Raw genomic sequence first — 18,973 nt, 5'->3', positions numbered from 1 at the left:
TGGATTTGTAAGGGCTTAATTTCTCTTTGCCCCCTTGAAATATTTTTTTTTTCCATTTTGCACCCTCAATTGTTTTTATAGCATTATTAGACCCTTAAGATAAAATGAGTCATACATAATGTCCCTTAAATGAATTTTTTAAGCTAACGAAGAAATTGGATGCCGATTGTGTAATTTTCTACTATTGAAATTGACAAAGTCAATTTAATAAGAATATTCCAATGTTTAAAAACCGGACTAGACCGATCTATTCTTGTCCGATCCAATGTAAAAAATGAAAAGGCACAAAAATCGGGTGGAAGGTTTAAAATCGGAAAACCGCTTAAAAACCGGGTGTATTATATACATTATTTTTCTTAAATGTATCCATACGTAACTATTTAAATGTTGCCAAACTATGAGTTATATTGCTAAAAAAAAACACTAGAATATAATTGAAAGTTTGAAACTATATACTAATGTTATATTTGTCCTCATCCAATGACAGCGCCCCTCTGTAATTATTTAGCATGTTGCGCGCCCTAATCCGCGCACCGGCGGCGTATTTTAGCAACGCCCGCCGCTATCTACACTCCGCCGCGGCTCCACCAATCAGAGAAACCGGACTCTATGGATTCGACCACCTGAAAACTCCCAAAGGTTTCAACCGCATGGTCGATGATGCAATTGAACGGTAATAATGTGAAATAATACCACTACGTTCCTTTTCTCTGGTTTCCCTAACTGCATAAATCATAACGCGACGCGCTGTTCATTTAGGTCTAATGAACTCGTCAATTACATTGCTGGAATGCCTTCAGCTCCAGAAATTATTAAGTCATTGGATGAAATTTCTGATACGGTGTGTTTTCTATTGCTTTTAGTTTAAGATTTAACTATGGTTAATTAATAGCTAATGGGGGATTAGTTGGAAATGGAGTCTCTTATAATTTTCTGGAGAATTTTAGTTGCTGTAAATGATTTGAGTGTGTGTGTGTGTGTTTTGGTAGGTTTGTACAGTTATCGACTCTGCGGAGTTATGCAGGCATACACATCCTAATAGGTGAGCTCTCTCCTGCATTCAACCGTGGCTGTGCTTTTTTCGTTTAGGTTGTTGAAAAATTATACATATACTTGTAAAAAAAATTGGTTACTAGTTTTCATGTTTGATTTTTGTTTTAGGGAATTTGTCGAGGAGGCAAGCAAGGCATCTTTCCGTCTATATGAATATCTAAGTGTGAGCTCACTGTTCCGAGTTCTCTGTTTTCATAATTCCGTATCTGGTAGCTGGCTATGCTTATGGAAACCCTGAATCGCACCTCTATTTTCCAAAATTTTCTGTGATTTTTGATGTAGATGACCAAAATAGGAAGTAAAAGTATCAGAAAGTAGCTGCAAGTCCTCACATGTGATTATTTACCCAAGTCTCTAATAATTTTATATTACCTCCGAGAATTCAAAGAGTGTCTTTATGTCTGCATTAAGGGGATGAAAAAATGTTCCAAGCTATACGTAGATAATTGATTTTGTTAAACTCCGTGAACAGAAGATCCTGAAAACGGCCGTATCATGATACCTGCGCAACGATAACATTCAAAAGCAATGTACCTTATTTTTGTTGGATCTGTGAATGGTTAGTACATCAAGAAAATAAAGAGAACTTCTACCGAAATAATATTTGAGAAAAAAAATTAGGCTGTTAGAATTTGTTTTAACAATTTTTTTTTCCTCAGTTTCTATGGATATTAAAATTTGTGTGATGAAAATTATGATCTATCAACATTTTCTGATGAGTATAATAGTTTCAAGTATTATCTCCAGCATCTTAACTCAAATCATAGTTTGTACCGCGCGATTATTGAAGCCGAGAAAAATCATCATATGCTTAGTGAAGAAGCTCTAAGGGCTGCTCGTCATCTACGTAGTGACTTTGAGAAGGGTGGAATTCATCTCAGCCCTGGTACTGATCCTTCAAAGTAGCTGGCATATCTTCTTCTTCTTGTTTCTTTCTTTTTTCTCATTTGATTCATTACCATCCTCATTTTCTTGACAGAAAAATTGGATAGAATTAATCAGCTAAATACAAACATTCTTCAGCTTTGCAGAGAGTTAGTACATAATTTCTTCTTAGCAAAATTGTCATTCTTTATTTCTCATTTTTTGGCAGGTTAATATTGTCTAATTTGTATTTGAAACATCCATCTTGGTTAACTGCTTGTTTACTACATGTAGTATCGTTAAATAGATACTTAGAAAAGAGGGAACTGGGGATTTCTTGGCGGTCCTTTTTGCTAGTCTCTAACCATTATTCTATGTTTTTAACTGTATTATTGATTGACAGAATTTTTTTAATGTTTTTATTGCTTGACCAGGTTCAATGAAAATATTATCACTGATCCAGGTCATGTGGATATATTCCCAGCATCACGTATCCCAAAAAAATTGCACCATCTCGCGAAGCCCATTCGTCATCCTTCATCATCAGAGAAAGGGTTACGCTTAGTAACCGAACCTAACACTCTGTGTTCTATTTTGCAATTGACATCTGATGCTGAGGTACCATCCAACTAGAATTTTATATATCTTGCACACAAATTTAACCATATAAGTACAAGTGTTGTTTTCTTAGTTTTTTTTTTCCTGACTGATGTTTTCTAAACCAATTAAGAGATTTATTAGTGTTATTTATCTTGGTTTATATAAATCAAATACGTTTTGTTTTCTTAATTTTATCAAGGTCAGAAAATTAGCTTACATCAGAGGAAATTCTGCGCCACGTGCAAACCTGGTAGTGCTTGATAAGCTTCTTTCAGCACGTCATGAGTTTTCTGAGGTTAGTATGCCCAGATATTGTATTGCATAGGTAGTATACTGGTAATGATAGACTTTATTAATGAAGGCAGAATGTAGTTCTTACTTATGATTAGGAAAAGACTGCGATTGACAGAAATATTATTGTATGTTGTTTTCACTTGATGAGAGCAAAGAGTTTCGTTAATTGTTTCTTCGAAGTTGCAAACAAATAAACAAGGCTTAGGAGGTTCAAACCTGTTTTGAACGACTACATGTTAACGTTTGAGAGAGACAGAATGTGGTCAAATATCAAATTTGAGCATCACCATTTATATTTATTATAATTTGGGTTTCCAATTTTGAGTCTCCCTAACTATTTCTTTGCATATTCCCGTTTGTTCTGTATTCTCGTACCTTTATCGTTTGTTGCAGAAAACCTAGATCAATACCATCTTCATAACCCTGCTACGTGGTCATTATATGCAGATCCTGGGATATAAATCTTATACTGAATTTGCTGTGAAGGAAAATATGGCTTCATCACCTGAAGTTGTTCTTTCTTTTCTGCATGACATGAGTGAAATGGTCAGACCCAAGGCTGATGAAGTATGTTACCGGAACTTTTGTTGACTTCATACCTTAGGCTCTATCATTTTTGTGTATAACTAGTGGATGTTCACACTGCAGGAGTTCAAGACAATTTCGGATTTTAAGAGGGGAAAGGGTGGCCAAATAGTTGAAGACTTGGAACCATGGGATGAGCCATACTTAACAAGAATGATGAAATCTTCTGCTCACAATTTGGATTATTCAGTTAATTTTGTTCTTTCTTAACCCTTTTAATCCATGTTCTCATGCAATTTGCATCTGAATATGTACATGGTACATAGAACTCTCACATGCATTTAATTACATCTCTTGTTGGCAAGTCATGTTATTATTAACTTTCTTGTGTTAGTCTACAAACAAAGAGTTATAGCTTGTGCAACTTTGCAGGTTGTTGCATCATATTTTACCTTGCCACAATGTATCGAGGGGTTAAAAGTGCTGGCAGAGTCGTTGTTTGGTGTGAAATGTCATGAGATTCCTCTTGGACCTGCTGAATCATGGCATCCAGATGTACTAAAATTATCTCTAAACCATCCTGATGAGGTGCGTAAATGGATATCAGTGCTTTAAATTATTTACCCCACCCAATTAAAGATAAAAGAGTGTAATCTTGGTATACATTTGTGATATCATGGGCTTTAGTATATAAGTTGGTGTCCTAGTTTGCTCTGACTTGTTCAAGTAGATCGATGACATTGTTATTCTGTCCTGTTTTATGTATCTTATCAATCTATTGCCTAATATCACCCTTTCAGTTTGCTAATTTAAATTAGTTTATTTCCATAGGCAAGGAGAGGAGTGTTTAGGGTATAGGCACTTGAAATTTACATATGCCATTTCGATTAATTTTTAAATAAGGGCCTCTTATAATATATTACATTTCATATCAAATCTACCTCTGCTACATTGTATCTAACTTTATCTTTTAACTACTTAATTAAATGGTTTGATGCAGGGGGAGTTGGGATATTTGTATCTTGATTTAAAATCAAGAAAGGGTAAGCATCCTATCTGTGCACATTTTGCTATCAAAGGGGGACGCAGAATCTCAGATACGAACTATCAATTACCAGTATGCAAATGTTGCTTCTTTTTTCAATATGTTTGATGTATCTTCCAGTATATACGATATAATTGCTACTGGAAATATAGATGCATAAAGTTCTTGCCATTTATGCATGGTGAACATATATTGGTTGAAAATTGGCACCAATTGGATGTTTAATTTGGTTATTTTCTAAATCTGCAGATAGTAGCCCTTGTTTGCAGTTTTTCGGGGTCAAATTTCCAATCTGTGCGTCTTCACCATTCTGATTTAGAAACTCTATTTCATGAGTTTGGGCATGCTCTTCACTCATTGCTTTCAAGAACGGTACACCCCATACCTTTGTTAATCTTGTTGAACATCATCCTTGTAGGAATGACCATGATCATAAAATGATTTTTCTTTCAGGATTACCAACACTTTTCAGGGACAAGGGTCGTTACTGATTTCGCCGAAACACCTTCAAACCTCTTTGAGTAAGTAGATTGTCATTTCTCGATGCCATTTCTCAATAGAATGAACACAAAATCTTGGGATTTTCTGATTTATTTGCATTATGTTCTTTGCTAAAAACATCACATCTTGATCACTTAAAGCAGTGAGTTTAAATATAAAGAATATTGGAGGGTAGTCTTCTAGATTGGATCTATGGTCTATTATTTTCAAAACTTCATTATTTATGTGTTCCTATGTGTATATGCATGTATCCACATTCAAATATATGCAATTTTGTTGCTGTATCTAGTGTCGAATGAGTGCATTTTGTTCTCTTATGTTTTGAAGGTACTACGCATGGGATTATCGGGTCTTGAAGACATTTGGGAAGCATTATTCAACAGGTGATCCGATCCCTGAAAACTTGGTAAAATCGCTACAAGGAGCCAAACGTATGTTTGCTGCAACCGAATTACAAGGCCAGGTTTTTGTCCAAGGGTCAAATTAATTGACCGTCAAAATTATCACGCTACTCATTAGTAGTTCGTAAACAAGTATGTGACCCATTGCCCCATTTGCAGGTCTTCTATGCGTTGATTGACCAAGCACTTCACACGGCAAAGCCATCCTCCGTAGAAGACACAATTTCGATTGTGGCAGATTTAAAAAGAGAGCATACAAGTTGGAAGTACGTGGAAGGAACACACTGGCATTCTCGATTCAGTCATCTCGTTTCTTACGGTGCAGGTATGTCTCTGATTCGAGAGCTACAGCAACATTCTAGCATAATTAGTCGCTTAAGAGTAAAATTATTTTATCTAATGGCGAGATTTTATTTTTCTTTTATTCTCCATTAATCCGTCAGCACAGGTTACTACAGCTACTTGTATGCAAAATGCTTTGCGGCAACAATATGGCAAAAGAAATGCAAGGAAGACCCGTTGTCGGTAGAAGCAGGATCTGCTCTTAGGTCGAAATTCTTGCAGTACGGCGGAGCCAAGGATGCACCTGCTATATTGGATGATCTTGTTGGGAATTCTGTGACGAGAAATCGGAATGGAGGAATTGTTCCTGATATTACTTGCCTTGGTCAGGAGATGAAACTATTCAAATAAAGCCAGTTATCTTGATAATCCGAGGAGACAAAATGAATCGACGAGTAAGTCTCCGGCCAGGTATGCTGATTCTTTCGTACTCATTAGTGTAGAGGCGATTTCATTGATTCATCGTATCTGAGTTGTTTAGTTATTTTAATTTTTTTTTTCTGAAGAAAATCCCGAAAGAAGACATCTAGGCAAAAGTCTGCGTGCACTAGGAACATGAAATTTTCTTAGAATACAAGTGATAACTTGAGCCATTCGATATATATATATATATATATATATATATATATATATATATATATATATATATATATATATATATATATATATATATATATATATATATATTCTCTGAAACTTTCCATGCACCAACTTACCTCCACTAGTAACGTGAAATTCTCTTAGAACACAAGTAATAACTAACTTGGGCCACATTTAAAGCTCAAGACCTATGTGTATAAATACACAAGCTTGTCTACTACAAATATCAGCTCTTATCCTCATATAATAAATAGTACACAATGCTCTCTCCTTCCAATCTTTCCCTCACTCTCTTCTTACTTTTTAACCTATTCATCATCCACCAATCTCTCGCCGCCACTGGAAAACAATGCCACATAGACGATGAAAGTGGGTTATTAGCATTCAAGTCCGGCATAATATCTGACCAATCAGGATCGCTCAACTCATGGAAGCCCGGTACTGATTGCTGCAAATGGGCCGGGATAAAATGCAAGCCCGAATTCAACAACCGTGTCACTGTAATAGATCTCTACGGTTGGCCATCGGACGGCACAAACATTTTAGTGGGCCCCATTTCGCCCGCACTCGCGAAACTCCAGTCTTTGGAGTCTCTAAAGTTCGACCATCTCGGAAACTTAACGGGGCCTTTCCCTGATTTCCTCCTATCAATGCCAAACATCACCACTATAATCCTTCCAGACAACAAATTATCCGGTACGATACCTAGAAACATAGTTAACCTCCTCAAACTCGAAACTTTGGCTCTTGATGGGAACCAATTTTCTGGGACTATACCGAGCCTGGGCAAATCGACAAGTTTATTATATCTCAACCTCGGCAATAATCGTCTCTCTGGTGGCATTCCAATCAGTTTCCGGCGGCTGAGGAAGCTTTCCTGGCTAGAGTTGAGTTCGAACCAGCTCACAGGTAGTATACCAGATATCTTTTCTGGATTAACCTCTATTGTAATTCTTTATCTCCAGCATAACAAATTCTCGGGGAATATTCCGAAAAGCCTATCGTATCTTAAACCGATCAACGTCGACTTGAGCCACAATGCTTTAATAGGGCAAATACCAGACATCTCGTCAAACAGTTTCAATGCAATAAACGGGCTTAACCTCTCATGGAACCAGCTTTCTGGGGTTATCCCAGAAAATTTTGCGAAATTCACCCAAATAACCCTTCTTGATTTTTCCCATAATAAGCTAAACGGTTCTCTACCTGAAATGAGAATGGCAAGAAGTATGCACGCTTTGGATTTTTCATACAACGATTACCGTTTTGGGAAAATCCCAAAATGGATTGGTAACACATCGACGAACATTCTAGGGCTTGCGAAATGTGGGATCAAGATGAAGTTGAATGATTGGAAACCGACGGTGATTTATGGCAATGTGTATCTTTCGGAGAATGAATTAACGGGAAACCCACTTCAATTCTTGATTAGCCAGAATACATATCTAATGGGGTTTTGGGCGTCGGGTAATAAGTTGAAATTTGATATGAAACACTTGAAGCTTGGGAAGAAGATGGTCAACTTGGATCTTTCGAACAACTTGGTGTATGGAAATGTGCCCAAGACTGTTTCGAGGCTTCAAGAGTTGAACGTCAGCAACAACCATCTGTGCGGTCAGCTTCCGGCCACAAAGTTTCCGGCGACTGCTTTTCTTGGGAATGACTGTCTGTGTGGAGCTCCACTACCACCCTGCAAATCTTAATCAGCAAAGTTTCTAGGAAATAAAGCTCGTTTGATTTCCTAGGATATTTGTGTTATTAAGGATTCCCCCTTTACCATTTGATTTTTTTTCTTGTCTTTTTATTTAATCTAGCAATAAATCTGTGGAAAACCAAGAATCTTATGTACCATAATATATCGTATATGTTTATTGTCCATATTTATGCAACTGTTTTCAAGGGTCGCCACCCGTTCCTTGATAAAGTTTAAAGAAATAGATTTTGAAGGATCGGCTCTAATCATCTGCTCAATTTGTTTATGCACAAAATAGTTTGACATTCGTAATATAATAACAAAAAGGCAGATGAGATTAACCCGAGTTGACGCATCTTGACATAATTGATCATTCTTAACTGTCAAATCAGATATTAATCGTTCGCAGCAACCGATAATCTTTGGATCCGGCGCCGGTGCTTACTTCTTATTGACTTTGACTCTGAAAACCTTCAATTTTTTTTTATTTTCCTCCGTGTCATGACGATAAGGATGTAAGCAATGCTTAGTTATATCTATATTTTATTATGAATGAAAATAATAGAAAAAAGGACTTACATAATCTCCATGCTTTAAACGTGACAGATCATGCAATTAATTATTCACCATGTAAGCAAAAGTCTGCGTGCACTAGAAACGTGCAATTTTCTTAGAATACAAGTGACAACTTGAGCCGTTCGATAATTATATATTTATACATACTCTGCGAAACTTCCCATGCACCAACGTACCTCCCATAGTAACGTGAAATTTTCTTAGGATACAAGTAAATAGTAATAACTAACCTGGGACATTTAAAGCTCAAGACCCTTATAAATACCCAAGCTTGGCTAAGGCAATTTTCACCTCTTGTTTCCTTATACAAACACAATGCCCTCTCCTTCCAATTTTCCCCTCCTTCTTTTCCTACTATTCAACCTATTCATCCACCACCAATCTCTCGCCGCCACCAAGAAACGATGCCACGTGGACGACGAAAAGGGTTTACAAGCATTCAAGTCCGGCATAAAATCCGACCAATCGGGATTGCTCAACTCATGGAAGCGTGGTACAGATTGCTGTAAATGGTATGGGATAACATGCAATCCCAAATCCAGTAACCGTGTCACTGTAATAGATCTCTATGGTTGGCCCTCCGATGGCACAAACATCCTAGCGGGCCCCATTTCGCCCTCACTCTCGAAACTCCACTCCTTGGAGTCTCTCAAGTTCGCCCACCTCGGAAACTTAACAGGCCCCTTCCCTGATTTCCTCTTAGCTATGCCAAATATCACCACTATAGTCATTTCAGATAGCAAATTATCTGGTCCTATACCTAGAAATATAGTCAACCTAGTCAAACTCGAAAGGTTGGAACTTGAGGGGAACCGATTTACCGGAACTATACCGAGCCTGGGAAAATCGACAAGTTTAATCCATCTCAACCTCGGAAATAATCGTCTCTCCGGTGGCATTCCGATCAGTTTCCGGCGGTTGAGGAAGCTTATCTGGCTGGAGTTGAGCTGGAACCAGCTCACAGGTAGTATACCAGATATCTTTTCTGGATTAACCTCTGTTGAAATTCTTTATCTCCAACATAATAAATTTTCTGGGAATATTCCGAAAAGCCTATCGTATCTTAAACCAATCAACGTGGATCTCAGCCACAATGCCCTAACAGGGCAGATACCAGACATTTCGTCGAACAGGTTCAATGCAATAAACGACCTTAACCTTTCGTGGAACCACCTCTCTGGGGTTATCCCTGAAAATTTTGCGAAATTCACTCAAATCACTGTTCTCGATTTTTCTCACAATGAGCTAAACGGTTCTTTACCTGAAATGAGATTGGAGAGAAGTATGTACGCTTTGGATTTGTCGTACAACAATTACCATTTTGGGGAAATCCCGGAATGGATTGGTAATACATCGGCGATGATTCTAGGGCTTGTGAAATGCGGGATCAAGATGAGGTTGAATGATTGGAAACCGACGGTGCTTTATGGCAATGTTTATCTTTCAGAGAATCAATTAACAGGGAATCCACTTCAATTCTTGATCAGCCAGAATACTACTTTGATGGGGTTTTCGGCGTTTGGTAATAAGCTGAGATTTGATATGAAACACTTGAAGCTTGGGAAGAAGATGGTCAACTTGGATCTTTCGAACAATCTGGTTTATGGAAATGTGCCCAAGACTGTTGCGAGGCTTCAAGAGTTGAACATCAGCCACAACCATCTGTGCGGCGAGCTTCCGGCCACAAAGTTTCCGGCGACTGCATTTCTTGGGAATGACTGTCTGTGTGGAGCTCCACTACCACCCTGCAAATTTTAATTCAACATAGTTTCTAGGTAATAAAGCTCGTTCGATTTCCTAGGATCTGTATTGCGAAGGATCCTCCTTTAGCATTTGAATTTCTTGTTTTTTTCCCTGTAATCTAGCAATAAATTTGCGTAAAACCAAGAATCTTATGTACCATTATATATCATATAAGTGTATTGTCCACATTACTGCAACTGTTTTCAAGGGTCACCACCCATTCCTTGATAATCGAATTCACTTCATTTGGCAGCTCGTCATGAGGACAATGCCCTGTTAAGATAATTCAAGTTTAACTGTTTTCAGGTTATCTTGAAACAGAATGATATAACAGAAAACAAAATTGCAGTAACATTACCAGCATTTATTTCTTTTATTGCAGCCCCTCTGCAGTGTTCTCTGAACATAGCTAACATCGACTTGGAGTCGGACAATGGATCTTTCATTCCCTATCAAAACAACAAAATAACTTGTATGAAGAGATCGAATCACAAAAAGAGAAGCCATTTAACGGTATCAAAAAGGACACATTACCTGTATTATGAGCAACTTCTTCTCAAATCCCTCCAAAAGATAATTTAGAGGAAGTGACAGATCAAAGCTGAAGATGCTTTCCAGAACATATATCACACCAGGGTCATATGACTGTAAGTTTGTTAAGGCCTTGCATTTGAAATTTAAAAAATAAACAAAAAATGGACACTTTCTAGATAAAGCTTTCAACAAATAGATTTTGAAGGATACAGCTCTAATCATCTCAGTTATGAGCCAATCATCAGCTCTATCAGTTTTCTGCATACAGTGGTTTTAGGCATTCATAATATAATAACAAAAAGGAAGCTGAAAAGTAGGGCAACACTTACTGTTGGATAAAAGTTCCTTAGTATATTCTTGATATTGAATCTCAAGTACCCCGAAAGGACTCTGGCCCCCAACCATGCGGCTCCTGAAGTCCGCCTATCCTGGAATATTACTCAAGGGATAGAAGAATCAGGACAAGAGATCCACACACACACACACACACACACAAAAAAAAAAAAAAAAGGCAATTATGGAAAAATTGAAAAAAAATGCATAAGTGATATGTTTAAAGTTTGTAATCAGCTCAGATTAAAATCTTAGGTAGATATGGAATTGTACAGTACCCAGTAGATATCAGGCTTTTTAATATGCATGGACTATGAACTTAGAAGACTATCAGAACAATTTCACCAACATATAAAAGAAATCTAATACATGAAAACAACAGTTAGCCCTTAACCATAAATTTAAGTATCTCTTACTTTTGAATAGCTCAAAGGAGAATATCCAGGAACAATATTGCCAGCAGTGTTCATAAGGACAACAGACTTGACTAAAGAAGACCAGAGACCAGCCAAAATAGCAACAGAATATCCTGCAAATGAGAGTGAAAGTCAGTTGATGAAACATATAATGAACACATAGAATTAATTTGTTCTGTTCTGTCTGAATCCTAACAATATATTTTTGTTTTCATGACTTTGCCAAGTCAGCTTAAGATGTAAGAGTTGCGCTGGAAGGTCCGTGTACGTACCACCAATTGAGTTCCCAACAAGATGGACAGGTTCCCCAACAACCTCAATTATAAAGTCGCGAACCAGCTCAGCCCATACGAGTTCAGTGTATATGATGTTTGGTTTTTCTGATTTCCCAAAACCAAGTAGTGTGATTGCCCAAACTCTATTTCCAGACTCAGCTATGGGATATACATTATCTCTGTAATGCTCCAAAAACGCACCAAAACCATGCACAAGAAGAATAGCAGGACCTTCCTGACCAGCAACTGTATACTGAGAACATTAAATCAATTTTTATGAGGTAAAGTATTCTTGACCCGGGTAAAGTTAATCAATTGAGTTTTGACTAGAATGATTCCAAAACATGTTGAATATACATTACTCACTTGAATTAGATAATTATTCCATCGCCATATCCGAATTGGGAATTTGCCTGCCTCATTGTTTCGACCTTTCAAATTCAAATGCCAATACCACTAGCCAAAGTGAAGATTGATGTTAGAAATTGGTCAAGTAATTGCCTGTACAATTAATTAAAATGCTCGAGCCCATAGGTCAGTGAAGAAGCAATTATTCAGAATAGAGTAACGAGTAACAATACCTCCATCGAAACCACAGTATTGATTGTCGCAGCCACTGTAATTGTAGAATACCCAAATGGGGATAAGAATCCTCCATTTCGTTCTTTCTCATATTTGATAGCCTCAAAGTATACTCTGTTTCTGGAAATAATGCCAAGAAGAAGGGCAGAACCAAAGAGGGCTTGAAATGAAGCTCCTTCTCGCGTTTCAGCTAACCGCAGTTTATCATGTACCCTGCAACATAGGTTTTCACAAAATTAGTTAGTTTCTGAAGCTTTTAGCTGTAACATTGAGGCTATCTATTTACAAATAAATCTGATAATCTCACTCATTGGGCCATCAAAGTAGAACACATCAGAACACGTGTGTCCATTAGTTACTTCTGGATTGAGGGACCAAGTAATACATAATAATTTGAAATAATACAGTTTCATTTAATCAGTGATGAAACAGTTACTTCATTGAGTCCAGTTCAACAAGTCAAAACAAAACCAATTAAGCTATTCTGTTTATTTTAACCAAGACAAGCAGTTCACAAACAGGGAATGCAGTAAAGAATAGGAAATAAGAAAATCAAAGTCTTGGATCTAGTAGACCTACTCCTGATATTCATCTCTGGCAGTTCCTTCCAAGTATCGCAAGTAAGCAGCCAAAGCATTCAACACAAGGCTAGATCCACCTCCTACTGAGCTCCCTTGGCTTGTTAAAAATGCTGATTTTTCTGATTTCTTTCTCTGGGTAGTTCCGGTACCAGAACCTTGCTGATTGTCTTCTTTCAGTTCTGCTGGCTTCAATACACGATTTTCCCTCAGCTTTCTTTGTAACAGATTTTCAGCAGAGAACTTTTTAATGGAAGTCCATTCTTTTTTTGTATTGCCACCAGTGACATCGTCCACGTATTTTTTCAAATCGTCCAAGGTGGGAAGTGTACCTAAATCATATATGGCCATTGCATTCCAAGTCTCACGTCATTTTAGAGAACGTGGTAAAATTTGAAGACAAATAAAATGAATCACTTACCCCAAGACAAACTCATCACATTGCCAGGTAACTTTGGCGGCAGAAGAGGGGAAACAATAGGTAGCTTTAACTTTTGAAAGTCATCAAACGATGATGGCAGATCCCTTGAACTCTATGAAAAACATAAGCACCGATATAACCATCCAAAAACTCACCCAATAGTACTAAAGAGAACAAGAGCAATACTAATGATGATTGAAAGTGTAGTAAAAAAGAATATGAACTATATAAGCAAATACCTTAACGTCATAAAACGGGGAGCTCCACATCATAATCTCGGGGTTGTTTCCATTAAAAGATGAAGTAGATAAAGACTCCTTAACAAGATCAACCATTAAGCAGAGCTCATAATCTACCTCCTCTTCTACAAATATATTGCTAGCCTGGACCTGTTATAGTACTCGAGATGAACACAAAGAATAAATAGAAAAACACTTGAAATATTCTCATCGTTCCGTAGCTCTGAAATATATCATATTAGAACAAGTGAACTAGATGAATTTAACCACCTCTTTTACTAGTTCGCCTATGACATTTTCCGCACTTCCAAACCTGACCAACAGATTGGAACCCTGCTCAGTAAGCGACTTCTTTAAATCCTCCAAAGCGAAGAGGAGAAGTTCTAGCGTTTCATCCGAAAATCCTGCACATACAAAGTCCTGAATTCGATGAATAACATTTGATGCATAACGGCTACAAATATAAACCAAAGAGCTTCACCACTAATTCGAATTTAATCAGCACCGATTGAAAAGTTTTACATGTAAGGTTTCATTAACAAGTAGTTCTCCTGATCTACGGTGCACTAACAAGTCAAGTAACTGCATATTAAATTAATCAATTATATATGTATTATGTATAGTCATTAAACAGTGTGCAGTAATTTTCACAGAAGCGCAATTTGAACAAGCTTTGAGCAACATAGTAACGATTTACGTGAGAGAATGCGGCGATCGAAGATGTACAGTGGTACAACACAACGATGCTGGGAGGCGGCGTTGAGCCCGAGGTGATCTTCTACGCGGAGGTCGTGCTTGTACCACAGAATAGCAGTACCGGACTTGCCCGCCGCGCCGGAATCAACTCTCGTATTCACGGCGGAGGCGGAGAATCGGCGACGGGGTTTGGGCGCGGCGAATGCCTGTATTTGGAATATTCCGACTGAAAAAAATCGGGGGTGAAAGAGAACCGCCATGAGAGGAGGAAGATGGGGCAGCAATTTGGGTGCGAAAATCTGGATTTTGTTTGAGAATTGAAATCCATTAAATATCAGGGTTTTATATATATATGTATGTACATATATCTTCTTCGCGTGTATGTGTGATTCAGAAGTATGAGAAAAGCATATGAACAACTACATGGCAATGAAATTGTGGAGCAGAAATGCCGCTGAGATTCTTCTGTGTGTGTTTTCTGTGTGAGAGAGAGAATTTGTTCTCAAACTGATATGCTAAATCCCACACCAATTTTACCAAATCATACACACAATTGAATTTTTTTCTCTCTCTAAAATCTCATCTTCTCCTTCCTCGCCCTTCTTCTTTTTCCATAACATTTTCACAAAATCACACACTAAAAACGTCCATATTATTCCAAGTTCAAATTTGAGAAAAATCTTCATGCGTTCAAACTAAAATGAAGTTGAAATTTGAGAAAAAAATTTGAATTGATATGAATTTAAATAATTAAAGAGGCATAATGAAATTGAAAAATATTAAATAAACATAAACTCACTTTTATGATTATTCACGTGAAAGATTAACGAATTTTGAGTGACTTGGAAAAAATCATCATAGAAAAAAGTTAGAAAGAATATAAGTAGAAAGATATTTTTTTTTTAAATTATGTGTGGGATTTAGTAAATTTTTGTGTGGGATTTAGCATGCCCCTTACTCAAATTAATCTTTTTGCGGTTTTAGAACATCTAAACGACGTCGTACCGATGAAAATTTAATCTTTTTGTACATTATAATTATTTATTAATTAAAATTAATTTCTAAATTTCTATACTATTGATTTGAAAATTAACTTTCTATTTATCGCACTAGTCATTTTTAGATTCAATTTATATCATTACATTTGAATTATTATTATTTTCAATTTAGGGATTAGCACTAAGTACAAATATATAGGACCTCAATTTGTCACAATATATAAATATTTAATTTTTAATAAATACAGTAATACAGTAGCAGCTTACAAGAAAGATATATATATAGAGCAAAAAGTAAAAAGCTAAACAAAACTGAAAATGGCGCTAATACTCCACCAATTATCATCGTCTTCATCTTTTACTACCAATAAACCCCTTTTCCTCCACCACCACATCCTACCCCACCCAAAGCCCACCAAAATTTCCATCAAATCCGAACAAAATTCTTCAACAGAAGAAACCAATTCGGGTTCGGGTCCGGGTCCGGGTCCTTCCGCCAAGAAGCCAGTTGGCTCATCAACAGGCTTGGGGTTCGGCTCATCAACTGCGGCTCCAGCCAATAAAAATCAGCCGAAGGGAAAGAGAGAGAGGGCTTCAATTATCCGGCGAGAGCCGGTGGAGAAACCAGTTTTCGCCACGGCGCAACAGACGGCAAAAGCGGAGGAGATGATGAAGAATGAGAGTGCTTTTCTGCTTGCTTGGTTAGGGCTCGGCTCGATTATTCTTGCTGAGGGGCTTGCTCTTTCTGTATCAGGTTTTTCTTTCACTTACAGTTAATTTTTGCCCCTTTTTTTTTTGTCAATTTGATTTGAATTCGAAGCTAATTGTGATGTTTGGAAGTTTAATTTTTTGTTGTTGCATTTAGTTTTAAGGTAGATGCACACCAATTAAAATCGGAACTTATTAGATTAGAGGGCTCGAAGCCGGTACCCGATAAAGTCATTAGAACCAATTAAAAATATTTTGTTCTATCTTGAAATTGTAGAATGACACACGGTATGAAAAGAAAAAAAAATAACTTGCGAAAACGTCACGTAAGAAGAAATAGATAGAGTAGTATGTAGTAAGAGTTAGCAACTTGCGAAAACGTCACGTAAGAAGAAACGAATAGAGTATTATGCAAGCATTAGCAACTGTTACGAACCTAATTAGATTGAATTATGTCCGTACGAGTCGGGTTAGAATAGTTCCCATATGGCATTTTTATCGTGTTTTAATCACGTTTCCACCGATTTCTAGTTTCTAATGATGCACCACGGGCTATTACGAACTGAATTTGAATGGAGTCGATTGGTTCTAATTAAACCACACTCGAAATCTGCTACTTTAGTTGTGCTTATAATAAGCTAAGGAAAAAAAATTAGGATACGTTTCTTGAAATATAGTTTATGATATAGAGAAGAGCAATTTTGCCGTTTCTTTTTTTTACTCTGGTATCAGTTTAGCCCGATATATATCTAATAGTACTTGGTCAGTTTCGCAGTGTGCGATTGATTATCCTTAGACGTGAAATTTGTGCTGCTAGTACATTGGGATATTTGCTTCGTCCTGTAAATTTTTGTGGTTGTCACAATTAACATTCTTATGTATGATAATGGAGTGATACGTAACATATTCTCGTGTTGTGCTATCTAACTGTAATTAGTATAGTAGAGGCTCGAGAGGCTCGATCCTCGTACCGGCTCCTCGTTTTTTTTTTTTTTTTTTTTGCATTCAATACTTTAGTGGTGGGATTTGGTTTGAATTTACTTGTATGCATTCACATATTGGATCCATATCATTGAAAAGCTCGAGCTATCTAAGATAGGAAAAATTAGTCATTTTCTGAAGTATTTTGATCTTTAAACTCCATTATTTGTACCGACCGAGTATAATTATTTGCTATTGTAAATACAGGTTTTCTGCCGGAAGCATGGGATAAATTATTGGTCAAATATTTATACCCGTCTTTCACTCCGACTGTGTTCTTGTTTATTGCTGGAACAGTCACCTACGGACTTTTAAAATACTTCCAGAATGTTAATTCGAATACCGAAAACTGAACATTCACCGCAATTTTGCTTTATTATTAGTATTATTTTTATTGTTGTTGTTTTATTGCTTGTCATTGGATGATTGAAATTCATAACGACATTGTAAAGAAGAAAAAAAATGTTTAAATACGATAAATTGTTCGGATGTGTTGAATTTGTGGTCCGTATCAAATGGGTTGTTTCATGTTTCGATCTCTACACTCGGCTTATGCCTTTTAGTAGGTACAATTTGTTTCGAGTGTTTATACTGTATCATGATTCTCTCAGTGTCCGACTTTTTATTAAGCTAATTGATTGGATCTATTATTCCCTGCAATAGCTTGCAGGCTTGTGAACATTTCACATCGTTTTTTTCGATACTATCTTCAGAAAAAGAAGAAAAAAAGATATTCGTATTCTGAATTACAAATAAACTTTCGATGAATCCACCTCACACTAAATCTGCAAAAATCAGGCATGCTTGCCTGCATTTCAGGCTATGATCATCCGATAAACTCCATTATGTTCCCCCTTGGAATTTTTTTATTTTTTATTTACTTTCTTTTCTAAATATACCATGTGACAAAGTAAATGAATATTTATCATACTATATACATCAGGCCAATTAGAAAACTGAATTAATTTGTTAATACTATGATGTAATTTGAAAGAGACATGATGTGGTCCGAAGATTTAATATGCTTAAAGAGATGCACACATTGTTGATAAATTGGAAGGTATGAAAAGGTATAAAAATGAAAAAAAGAAAAAAGAAAAGTGGACCACTGTATAGCTTCTGAAGCAAGTTGGTCCTTTATCTTTTCAAGAATGGGGCTGCACTCTCTTTTTGTCGAATGATATCTATTTTGAGGTCCCCTACTTATTACATTATATTTTTCTCCTATTTTCCTCTTAAGACCAAATATTAGGACCCTTGTCTAAAAGTGATCGATGATCCATTATTTAAACAAATTTCTTGACTAAGCTTATAAGTTGTTTAATGACTTATAAGTTATTTCAAAGTGATTAGTATTTTTTTTCTCTATAAAATCTTTAAAATTCAAAAAGTAAGCTGATGTTGTTTAAAAATAAGCTTAGTTAATGTTTTAGGTCCATTTTTTAGAGTTCGGTCAATATGTATTTGGTTCCTCCGGAAAATTGTATGCATGGTAATTAATAGGGCAAATTACGGTCACCCTCTAAAATAAGGTCAGATTACGGGAAAAAATCTCTCTTGTTTATATAATTACAATCACTTTCCTTTAATTCTGTATTATCTTACGTGTTTATCCTTATAGCGTTAAATTTACCTATTGAGAATTTTTTTCATAAGACAATACAAAGTTGATAGGGTGATTGTAATTACTCAAACTAGAAGGGGTCTTTCATATTTTAACTTTATCTTAGGAGGGTGATAGTAATTTATCTTAATTAATATCAACTACTAGATATTTCAACGAAGTGTATTTAATAAGAGAGTTGAAATTCAAGGCTATTTGGTCTTTTTTCCATATTGTCATTTTTCATTATTGAATTAAATGATATGGATCATGTAATAATGATAAAAATGACTTTTCTGCCCACCGCCCAATAATGAGGTACATGAAGAACATCGACAATTTTATTGAAAATGTACCTAGTGATATGACAAC

General features: G+C 36.5%; 5 protein-coding genes across 8 annotated transcripts; 4 read left to right on the top strand and 1 right to left on the bottom strand.

The window, feature by feature from the left end:
- Positions 1-264: 264 nt before the first annotated feature.
- On the top strand, positions 265-14,403 carry LOC105971680 (Zincin-like metalloproteases family protein). 3 transcript variants are annotated; one of them, XR_016031661.1, is made up of 18 exons: positions 265-673; positions 760-841; positions 990-1,042; positions 1,162-1,216; positions 1,801-1,939; positions 2,033-2,087; positions 2,352-2,535; positions 2,717-2,812; positions 3,259-3,378; positions 3,460-3,585; positions 3,769-3,924; positions 4,337-4,453; positions 4,631-4,753; positions 4,835-4,902; positions 5,210-5,345; positions 5,443-5,608; positions 5,732-6,036; positions 14,269-14,403. XR_016031661.1 is itself a non-coding variant. In XM_012996547.2 (17 exons), exons 1-17 carry the CDS (start codon positions 510-512, stop codon positions 5,974-5,976), a joined length of 2,085 nt encoding a protein of 694 aa, XP_012852001.2. In that variant the 5' UTR covers positions 265-509; the 3' UTR covers positions 5,977-6,227. The 3 variants fall into 3 exon arrangements, 1 of the variants encoding a protein (XP_012852001.2); XR_001174078.2 differs by lacking the exon at positions 14,269-14,403 and adding an exon at positions 6,132-6,227; XM_012996547.2 differs by lacking the exon at positions 14,269-14,403 and having other exon boundaries at positions 5,732-6,227.
- On the top strand, positions 6,302-8,112 carry LOC105971681 (receptor-like kinase TMK2). Its single transcript, XM_012996548.2, has one exon. The coding sequence runs from the start codon at positions 6,486-6,488 to the stop codon at positions 7,926-7,928; it is 1,443 nt and encodes a 480-aa protein (XP_012852002.2). The 5' UTR covers positions 6,302-6,485; the 3' UTR covers positions 7,929-8,112.
- Positions 8,451-15,414, bottom strand: LOC105971679 (DNA photolyase). 2 transcript variants are annotated; one of them, XR_016031660.1, is made up of 16 exons: positions 15,270-15,414; positions 14,313-14,826; positions 13,886-14,019; positions 13,616-13,765; positions 13,377-13,488; positions 12,957-13,287; positions 12,377-12,590; positions 12,162-12,251; positions 11,793-12,048; positions 11,521-11,633; positions 11,101-11,199; positions 10,982-11,029; positions 10,772-10,882; positions 10,596-10,686; positions 9,756-10,510; positions 8,451-9,683 (listed from the first exon to the last, which is right to left on the bottom strand). XR_016031660.1 is itself a non-coding variant. In XM_088819325.1 (16 exons), exons 2-15 carry the CDS (start codon positions 14,569-14,571, stop codon positions 10,404-10,406), a joined length of 2,115 nt encoding a protein of 704 aa, XP_088675451.1. In that variant the 5' UTR covers positions 14,572-14,826; positions 15,270-15,414; the 3' UTR covers positions 8,451-10,239; positions 10,395-10,403. The 2 variants fall into 2 exon arrangements, 1 of the variants encoding a protein (XP_088675451.1); XM_088819325.1 differs by having other exon boundaries at positions 8,451-10,239; positions 10,395-10,510.
- Positions 8,810-10,428, top strand: LOC105971682 (uncharacterized). Its single transcript, XM_012996549.2, has one exon. The coding sequence runs from the start codon at positions 8,810-8,812 to the stop codon at positions 10,250-10,252; it is 1,443 nt and encodes a 480-aa protein (XP_012852003.2). The 3' UTR covers positions 10,253-10,428.
- A 142-nt stretch (positions 15,415-15,556) lies between the features above and the next one.
- LPA2 (low psii accumulation2) lies at positions 15,557-17,488 on the top strand. The gene is made up of 2 exons (XM_012996550.2): positions 15,557-16,063; positions 17,206-17,488. Exons 1-2 carry the CDS (start codon positions 15,628-15,630, stop codon positions 17,349-17,351), a joined length of 582 nt encoding a protein of 193 aa, XP_012852004.2. The 5' UTR covers positions 15,557-15,627; the 3' UTR covers positions 17,352-17,488.
- Positions 17,489-18,973: the final 1,485 nt, after the last annotated feature.

Source organism: Erythranthe guttata, chromosome 6, assembly GCF_056151865.1.
Source record: "Erythranthe guttata isolate IM_541 chromosome 6, IM_541, whole genome shotgun sequence".
Lineage (NCBI taxonomy): Eukaryota > Viridiplantae > Streptophyta > Magnoliopsida > Lamiales > Phrymaceae > Erythranthe > Erythranthe guttata.
This window is presented reverse-complemented; position numbering and strand designations above follow the sequence as displayed.

Coding starts and splice junctions, on each gene's coding strand:
- LPA2 (XM_012996550.2), top strand. CDS start 15,628: ATGGCGCTAATACTCCACCAATTATCATCGTCTTCATCTTTTACTACC. Junction 16,064..17,205: donor GCTTGCTCTTTCTGTATCAG/GTTTTTCTTTCA, acceptor TTGTAAATACAG/GTTTTCTGCCGGAAGCATGG.
- LOC105971679 (XM_088819325.1), bottom strand. CDS start 14,571: ATGGCGGTTCTCTTTCACCCCCGATTTTTTTCAGTCGGAATATTCCAA. Junction 12,591..12,956: donor GCCAGAGATGAATATCAGGA/GTAGGTCTACTA, acceptor CCTATGTTGCAG/GGTACATGATAAACTGCGGT. Junction 10,883..10,981: donor TAACTGAGATGATTAGAGCT/GTATCCTTCAAA, acceptor ACAAACTTACAG/TCATATGACCCTGGTGTGAT.
- LOC105971682 (XM_012996549.2), top strand. CDS start 8,810: ATGCCCTCTCCTTCCAATTTTCCCCTCCTTCTTTTCCTACTATTCAAC.
- LOC105971681 (XM_012996548.2), top strand. CDS start 6,486: ATGCTCTCTCCTTCCAATCTTTCCCTCACTCTCTTCTTACTTTTTAAC.
- LOC105971680 (XM_012996547.2), top strand. CDS start 510: ATGTTGCGCGCCCTAATCCGCGCACCGGCGGCGTATTTTAGCAACGCC. Junction 674..759: donor GTCGATGATGCAATTGAACG/GTAATAATGTGA, acceptor CTGTTCATTTAG/GTCTAATGAACTCGTCAATT. Junction 3,379..3,459: donor TCAGACCCAAGGCTGATGAA/GTATGTTACCGG, acceptor TTCACACTGCAG/GAGTTCAAGACAATTTCGGA.